At 38.5% G+C, this 9732-nt stretch overlaps 1 protein-coding gene across 1 annotated transcript; it reads left to right on the top strand.

The window, feature by feature from the left end:
• Nucleotides 1-711: 711 nt before the first annotated feature.
• LOC308422530 (olfactory receptor 5H17) lies at nt 712-1641 on the top strand (the record flags this gene model as incomplete). The annotated part of the gene is made up of 1 exon (XM_080919169.1): nt 712-1641. One exon carries the CDS (start codon nt 712-714, stop codon nt 1639-1641), a length of 930 nt encoding a protein of 309 aa, XP_080775295.1.
• Between the last annotated feature and the right edge of the window lie 8091 nt (nt 1642-9732).

The raw sequence follows: 9732 nt of genomic DNA, 5'->3' as shown, positions 1-9732 counted from the left end.
GCTTTTGAACCTGTGTAATTGTTACTTATCTTGGCTTCAGTAAAAAAAAAAAAGATTATTTTAAAACACATATTCCTAATGTATTCTTGTATATTGACTTTATTGCTACACTCATTCTTAACCATGTATATTTTGTATAAAACATTCTCCTGGACCACTGATATAGTAAATTTGTTTAGCAATCTTTCAATAGTAGTCATGTCTTGGTTAGGGTCCCTTATTCCAACATTTTTCTTGAAAGCTTTGTTGCAGCTTGCAAATATTTATTTAAATGTGTATCTGTAAAAATCATTCTGCATCTTGTAAATCTCATTAGAAGCTGATCCCCAAGGGAAAAATTGAAAATTCCTTTACAAGACAGTCAATGTAATTTATACTTCAATATATTCCAATAGCTTTCCTCATGTTTATTCATTACATACAAGACAAAATGTCCAGTGCCAGTGCATTTCTTAATGTATCACAAGCTTAGAAGTTCTCCAATTCATTCATAATGTTACTATTTACACCTTAATGCATTGAATCAATTGAAAATTTCTATTATTTTTAATTTCCAGAGTAATCCTTCTGTTTTAATGTTATACAGGCCATGAGGGAAGTCTAATATATTGTTTCATCACTAGAAGCTTTTTCAATATTCTCATAAGCCTTTCTCAGTCACTACTTATCTACCATTTATTACATCTATTTTAGGAGACATCCAATGACAACATGGAGAATAAGAATGAAACTCGATGGTCAGAGTTCATTCTCACAGGTCTCACATGCCAACCACAGTGGAAAACCCTCCTGTTCCTAGTGTTCTTAGTAATATACCTCATGACTCTTGTGGGAAACCTTGGTCTGATCACTCTCATCTGGAATGACCCTAGACTTCACATCCCCATGTACTTATTCCTTAGTAACTTGGCTTTTGTGGATACTTGGTTATCATCTACAGTGACACCAAAGATGCTATTTAATCTTTTGGACAAGGGCAAGGTGATTTCTGCCGCTGAGTGCATGACACAATTTTTTTCCTTTGCAATAAGTGTGACCACAGAATGTTTTCTCTTGGCAGCAATGGCTTATGATCGCTACGCAGCTATATGTAATCCTTTGCTTTATCCAATAATTATGACTAATGGATTATGCATTCGACTATTAGCCTTATCATTTGCAGGTGGCTTTCTTCATGCTGTGATTCATGAAAGCTTTTTATCCAGATTAACTTTCTGTAATTCCAACATACTATATCATTTTTACTGTGATGTTATACCACTGTTAAAAATTTCCTGTACTGATCCTTCTTTAAATTATCTGATCATTTTCATTTTCTCTGGTTCAATACAAGTGTTTACCATTATGACTGTTCTTATTTCTTACACATTTGTTCTCTTTACAATTTTAAAAAAGAAGTCTGACAAGGGAATAAGGAAGGCTTTTTCTACCTGTGGTGCCCACCTCTTGTCTGTATCTTTATACTACGGACCTCTTCTTTTTATGTATGTACATCCTGCATCTTCAGAAGTAGATGATCAAGACATGATCCTCTCTCTGTTTTATACAGTTATAATTCCTGTATTAAATCCAATTATCTACAGCCTCAGAAATAAGCAGGTCATAGATTCTCTGAAAAAAATGCTGAAGATATCGGTTTAGATCTTATTAATATTGGTTAATTTTATTAAAATTCACAATGCTTATAGGGGTAAATATGAATATTTCTCATTTAAGCAACTTTGAAATTACAAATATTGGACAAGATTATTAAATTTCATTTAAATGTACAATTATATCTTTAGTACATTAGTAGATATCTATATTCATTGCTCATATGAATACTTCTATACTTTTAATAATGTGTTTTTATATCATGATTAAAGAAAAAACATGTAAACAATTTATAATTCCATGTTATTATGTTATGTATGTACCAAATATTATAATCATTTTATTTCTCTCAAAAGCACATGGGTGTGGTACTTTAGAGATAAAATTATATTAGGCAGCATGAAAGTCGTGTCACATTTACTCTATGTTGTTGGCAGGTTTGTATGAGAGTGCAGAGAAGAAAACCTCAGGAAACCTGAGAGCCATCAAATGTCTTCCATGACATATTTGCTGTAAAATGGTGAATATTATTGCTGAAGAAATTCAACTCACATATATTACACATAAATAGACAGATATTTGAACATAGTCCAAAGAATGAATGAAAATACAGTCAAAGCCATGTCAAGCTAAGTGGAATAAAGATGGTTTTATCTCATTGCATTCTTGTGTTAAGACAAGAACTGATTTATTTTTCTGAGAGCAATCCACAGATTGACTCATTAAGTACACTGAAGAATTAAAGAGGATACATTTAGAAAAAAATAAATAAAAGTGGCATAAGGAAAAGGAAATATTTTCATTCTTCCCTTAATAACTAAATAAAACCAAACCCTGAGCTTACAAAACACATGTTTGTTGATATGCCTTTTTCAAACAGATATCTTTGAACAAAAAGTACTTAAATTCAAATAGTGGTAAGAAGATTTGATGCCATAGCACTGGTTGGGTGGCTTGAAATAAAAAGTCTTAATTAAAGTTAGAGATATTTTAACCAGGATTTTTACCTATAAGAAATGATCCATCTACAGATCTAAACTTACTATCCATCCCCTCAAAATGTTATTACACACATTTTCATAGTGAAGCTGATCCTCTCATTCTAATGTCCACTCACATAATGTTCAGGAATGAAGAGAGGTTGAGCGTGATGAAAGAAATGAGTTGGTAAACTTTTTCAGACACATGGGTAAATGAGGGAAGTCAGTAGACAGAAATTGATTTGAAATTGTGCAAAAAGTGAGAGACATTGGAGCACCCACTTCAGGATGAAATGTTTTCTTCAAGCCTCTTCTCTCAGGAATTTATAAGAAGAGGCAGAAACTTGTAAGAGCCAGAGGTTATGGATGACTCCAGGAAGATAGTGTCTTCAACATTTAAGAAAGCTGATTTCCTTTCCAGCAAAGGCTCTTTCTCCCAGTATATGGGAATGCCAAGGTGCTGTGGTGGGAGAGGGTGGTTGGGTGAGGGAGCACCTTCATGGAGGCAATGGGAGGGGAAAGGAGATGGGATTGTGGGTAGTGGATAATACCTAAAATGTAAATACAGAGAATATCCAAAAAAAAAAGTAAAAAAAAGAGAGCTGATTCACATATGAACTGACAAAGACTGGAAGTATGTACAAGACCTGCCCAGGGTCAGGACACATGGGATCCCAGCACTGAGAGGGAGAAGCTGACCCTGAGTCACACTCATAATCAAGAAGTTATATGCAACTGATAACCGTTGGCAAAAAAAATCTTCTCCTTTAGAGTCTTGTTGGCTACACCAGTCATATTCCAGGAGAGGCCCCATGCTGAACAGTAGTTGTCCAACACATAAGGAACTCAATGATATTTTTGAGGGCATTTTTGTTTCCCTTTTTATTTATGTAGACACTTTTGTGTTTTATTGGTCTTTGTAGATATAGCACCATGTCATTAGGCAACATTTTATTGCTATGTTACTTTACCAGTTTTCATTTCACTGGATATATAAAAAATAATTCAGGCCAAGCTTTATGCCCGGCAATAGTTGGCTAACACAAATTGAACCCAATGGTAATTTTGTGGATGTTTGTTTCCTTTTTGCTTTACTTAGGCATATATAGGTTTTACTGTTTTTCATTATTGGTGACTGGTTGATTGATTTGGTTTTGGCTGGTTCATGTGTGCTTGTGTGCATGTGTGTGTGTGTGTGTGTGTGTGTGTGTGTGTGTGTGTGTGTGTGTGCATTTTTGTTGAGGGTTGTGTCTCTTTTTGTTTTCTTTTATTTTGTCTATTGGTTATTGTCTTGTTTTGTTTGAAAAGTGTTTTATGTCTAAAGGAAATGCAGGGACAAAGAGTGGAGCAGAGATAAAAGGAAAGGACATCTAGAGACCTCGCTACCTAGAAATCCATCCTATCTGTAGACCAAACCCAGACACTATCGCTGATGCCAAGAAGAGTTTGCTGACAAGAGCCTGGTCAAGCAGTCCCCTGAGAGTCGCTGCCAGAGCCTGACAAATTAAGATACAGATACTCATAGCCAATCATTAGACCGAGCATGGGGACCCCAATGGTAGAGTTAGGGGAAGGACTGAAGGAGCTAAAGGGGTTTGCATCTCCATATGAAGAATACAATGTCAACCAACCAGACCTCCTAGAGCTCTTAGGGACTAAATTACCAACCAAAAAATACACATGGAGAGACCCATGGCTCACAGCTGCATATGTAGCACAGAATGGCTTTGTCTGGCATCAATAGGAGGAGAGCCCCTTGGTCTTGTGGAGGCCTGATGCGTCAGTGCAGGAGAATGCTATGGAGGTGAGGCAGGAGTGGATGAGTGAGTGGTAAGCACCTTTATAGAGGTATAGGGTACAGGGGATGGAATGAGGGTTTGTGGAGGGGAAACTGGGAAAGGTGACAGCATTTAAAATGTAAATAAATTAAATAACCAAAAAAAGAGCTAGAAAGTAAAAGAGAAAAAACTTAAATTTGGGGTGAATGAGGAAGGTAGAGGAGATCTAGGAAGAATTTGGGGAAGGAAAATAATTATTTAAGTTTCTCAGTTAACCATTGTAGTTTACACTGATCACTTAATTAAATTTTATCATATGTTTTGGAGGGTAAATAGAAACAAAGAATTAGCTAGGTACTGATGCTGAGTCAGAAAGGTGAGGAGTAGTTTTGCAAAAAAATTTCAACATACATCAGGAAATATCCATATTTAACTTCCCTAAATGTGTCTATCCATTGTGTTAAAAAATATTTTATAAGATCAAAACAGCTTTTCTTTTCATCACTGAATCTATGATTTACTTTTTTAGACTGTAGATAATTAGGTTCAACAAAGGAATTATGACAGTGTAGTATAGGGGGTCACTTGTCTCAGTATTATGCTTATTTAGAGAATACATACATACAGAGAGACATAATACATAGACACACTGGGAGTTCAACTCCACAGGTAGAGAAGGCATTTTAATGCCCTCGAAACACTTACTTTGTAAGAATGTAAAGAGAATATAAAAATAGTCACTATAGTGTATAACCAATCTGTACCAGCTGAAAAAAAACATCAACAGAAAGCTAATAAAAAGATCAGAACAGGAAATCTTAAAAGAAAGCATAAAGTCACAATAAAAGTGATGTGTTTCACTGGAATTACAAAATGTTAGTCTGAATAAAAGTATCTTATAAGTTATGATATGAAGAAAACCGCCGTCAAATGACAAAATCACTATGTGTTAACACTGGCTATTGGTCATAATTATTGGATAAAGTAAAGGTTTGCATATAGCTTTATAGCAATCCTAGCCATTGAAGTCAGGAGGAAGTACTTGACACACTGAAAGCAAAGGAAAACATAATATCTGGCATTTCAAGAGAGAAGGAGGGAGGGAGGGATGAAGGGGGAGAGAGAGAAAGAGAGTTAGAGAGAGGGAGGGAGGGAAACAGGGAGGGAGGAAAAGAAGAGCTAAAAGTTGAATTGCTGAGGAATTAAACATGGGGATGTGAGTATCACTCCATATGAGGCTTATCAGACTGAAATACTTTACAATAGGGCTGAGGTTAATTAGCAAAAATGCCAGGAAGAAGGGACTTTCCACTGCCACTGATGTGTGAATCCTAAGATAAACTGTCAGCAGTGTCACATTTCCATTTCCACGTTCTTCAGAGCTGTCTACTAAAGTAAATATAAAAGAAAGTTCATTATTTACAGAAAATTGTTGGAGGAGACTTGTAAAACTGCATGTATGTGAATACCCTAAGTATTATTATGCAACAATTTATGAAAATTAGTGAGAACTGAGTGCATTTTCAATCTTCATGTGCCAGACAATATATTTTTCTAATATGCTCTACTGTTTCCCAAAACCTAGTATATTCTGGGATTGAGATGAAACAAGTTTATTTTTCATCCAGCAATTTTCTTTTAGAAAATTAATATGAATATTTTTGTGAAGCTAGAAATACAAGTTGCAAAAAAGACCAGTAATTATTGTGATTGAATTTGTTTTGCTTTAGCTGTGCTTTTTCCTATGTAATACCAAAGCACAACATAATTAAAAGTTCTCAATTTGTGGTCATAAATTTCTTTAATTTATGTTTGTAGTAGAAGGATTTTATTTCTCCAATCCTTGAAACAATTTTTGATATAATTATCTAGATTAACAGTTCATTTCTGTTATTACTTGATATTTTTTATTCTTTTACAATTTTGTGCATGTACATAATATATTCTGACCACCCCCTTTCTCAGATCCTCCTAACCACTCACACCCCTACTAGTGTAGTTTCTCCTAAATTTACAGCTACGTTGTGTGTCACTCATTTAGTTTAACAGGAACCCCTTTATGACCATGGAGTTAGAACTATTCACTGGAGCCTGATGTGCTGCCCAGTGGCTGCACAGCTGAAGGAAATGATAGTTTCCTCTCCCTTAATCTCTTTCTTCATGATATGAAACACATCACTCTATACCATACTGATCTTTACCAGTTCATGATGAAAAATATTTTGGTATTCTCATGGGTTTGTCTGAAAATAAACGTGCAATTTCTCTTGCAGTTTTCTTTGTTGCTTTCCTCCTTTCCTTCCTTCCTTCCTTCTTACTTTTCTTCCTTCCTTCTTTCTTTCCTTCTTTCCTTTTTTCTTTCCTTCCTTCCTCTCTTCTTTCTACCCTTCCTTCCTTTCTACCTTGCTTTCTTCTTTTCTTTGTTTTTCTTATGTGATGGTTTGAATGAGAATGCCCCCCCACGCCATAGGCTTATATATTTGAATATTTAGTCCCCAGTTCATAGAATTGTTTGGAGAAAATTAGGAGGTATGAACTTGCAGGGTGTGTGTGCCACAGGGTGGTAGTGAATTGCTGCAGTTCCATGCCTTCATAAGCAATACCACACACACAGATATGATGTTAATGGACTTTAATTATGTAACACTGTAAACTTGAAATACACTTCATTGCATACATTATCACAGCAACAAAAAGTAGATAAGGTGAGGTTAAATATAATATGGAATACAGTTTCTTTTTTGATTAGGCTTATTTCAGATTCTGTTTCCTCTTCATGTGTCTTCATATCTTTTCTTTTTTTTTATTTTAAATTTTATTTTACAAAACAAAGATAAAAGAAAAAAATTTAAACATTTTTGCATATGTATACAAATACACTTGCGTCAGAGCTTGGCTTTTTTTTTTTTTTTTTTCTTTCTTTTTTTTTTTTTTTTAAGGTTTGATACTCTGCATTAAGGTCTTACCAGTTAAAATGAGCAAAAAGTACATGTAAAACAGGATGTAACCCAGAATTAGTTAAAGTTATCTTGGTGTGGAAGGATTGAGCATGAAGTAGTTTTTTTGTTTGTTTTGTTTTCTTTTCTTTTTTTCTTGAACTTCACACAGGCTGTGAGTTGTTTCTGGGGCAGTCCGAGACTCTGGGGGTACCATGCCACTATCAGTGACTGCACATTATGTCTGTTCTTTTGTGACTGGGTTATCTCACTCACGATGGTATTCTCTAGATGCAACCATTTTCTTAATAATTTGGTTAAGTCATTGTTTCTGCTGGCTGAGTAGTACTCCATTGTGTAAATGTACCACAATTTTTGTATCCATTTGAAGAGTAAAAAGTTGTCAAAGGACACTGATTCCTTGCCCTAGGGCCTTAGCCTCTGCAGGTAATTACTCCTGGAAGTTTCTTGAGATTTGAGTTCCCAAAATAACCACAGAAGGTCCGGATGACCTCTGTGGAATGTTTCTACGCCCTAGGTGTGCCCCGGTGTACGGCTAAAAAATGTATGATTCTTCCCCTTTGAATTTCCTCATTGCTCCCTTTGAATTTCCTCATTCTCCCCCTGTCCTCCCCTCTTTTGTGGTTTTTGCCTTTATAAGCCTGTTACAAGTTCAGGCCGTTGTTGAACTCCTCTACCCCTGCGTGGTGTATGAGTCTCGACCCCAGCATGCTGGCCTGAGATCTCACTCTGTTTCACTTTCAATAAACTTCCTCATGCGATTGCAGCAAGTCTGGTCTCAGTGCCTTGCTGGGTGCGCACCTCTCCTGAGATTTGAGTGAGGGTCTCCCTTCGGAGGTCTTTCATTTGGGGGCTCGTCCTGGATTTGCGTGACCACCCAGGGGCCCTAGACCTACTTGGAGGTAAGGATTTTCTTTCCTTTCTTTCCTTGTTGTCCTGTTGTGACTCTGTGTTTGTAGATCGTGATTCTGTGTTTGTGGATTGTTCAGAGGTCTGGTGCGATCGCAGTTCTGTATTAGCAAACGCTCTAACCGAGTCTGCTCTTCCAAGGGAGGAGCAGAGTGGATGGGGATAGACGTGTCCGGGTGTCCGCCATTTGCTCTCCCTGGAAGACGTCCCAGGAGGACAGGGGGGAGACCAGGGACGCCTGGTGGACCCCCACGGGAAAAGTCAGGAGATCAGTTTTTCTCCTTGACGATCTGTGTCAGAGGGCCAATTCTGAGCCATCTGGCTCTTTTCAGGATTTCGGGTCGACTTGAGGTTGGCGACTGACTTTGTCTCTCTGTTTTGTAGTATCTGTGAGTGTTTTTTGTGTGTGTGTCAGAACTAGAAATGGGCCAGACTGTGACAACCCCACTAACACTGACTTTGGACATTAAGACAAGGGCCCATAATCTTTCTGTTGAAGTTAGGAAAGGACCGTGGCAGACTTTCTGCTCCTCCGAATGGCCGAGTTTTGGCGTAGGATGGCCTTAGGAGGGAACTTTTAATCTGTCTCTCATCTCCGCTGTTAAGCAAATTGTATTTCAGGCTTCAGGGGGACACCCCGATCAGGTTCCATACATCATCATGTGGGAGGACCTGGTCCAAAACCCGACATCCTGGGTGAGACCCTGGACAGCGGGGGCAGAATCGGCAACGGTGGCCGTGGCTTCGAACAAGCCGGCACCTGCTCCATCAGCCCCCACACAGATTTATCCTGAAATTGATGATGGTTTTCTTCTCCTCGACAACCCTCCACCCCTATACCCTCAACTGGCTTCTCATGCAAGTCCCCCACAGGTGCCAACTCCCACTGACTCCCAGACGGCCTCTGAAACAGAACCAGCGGCCGGGACCCAAAGCCCCCGGGTTCGAAGCCCAGGGGGAAATGGCGCGGGGCTTGGCTCTGCTATTGCCCTACCATTAAGGGCTTATGGACCCGCCCCAGCTCCGGGAGAACTAGTCCCGCTACAGTATTGGCCGTTTTCATCAGCCGATATGTATAACTGGAAAAATAACCACCCCTCTTTTTCAGAGAACCCCTTGGGCCTGACGGGACTCCTTGAGTCCCTGATGTTTTCTCATCAGCCCACTTGGGACAACTGCCAGCAGCTTTTGCAGGTCCTCTTTACTATGGAAGAGAGGGAGAGGATCCTCCTGGAAGCTAGAAAAAATGTTCCAGGACCAGATGGGACCCCCACCAGTCTCCCTAATCTTATAGATGCAGCTTTTCCCTTGATATGCCCTGACTAGGTTTACAACTCTGCAGAAGGTAAGGAGCGTCTCAAGGTCTACCGCCGGGCTCTAGTGGCAGGTCTCAAGGGAGCCGCAAGGTGACCCACGAATTTGGCTAAGGTAAGAGAGGTTCTTCAGGGACCTGTTGAACCGCTGTCTGTGTTTCTTGACAGGGGTTATACCTTGACCCAACCTCTGAGGGTCAGC

Source organism: Micromys minutus (assembly GCF_963924665.1).
Source record: "Micromys minutus genome assembly, chromosome: 7".
Taxonomy (NCBI): Eukaryota; Metazoa; Chordata; class Mammalia; order Rodentia; family Muridae; genus Micromys; species Micromys minutus.
Note: the sequence above shows the minus strand (reverse complement) of the source record. Positions and strands in the feature narration are given on the sequence as shown.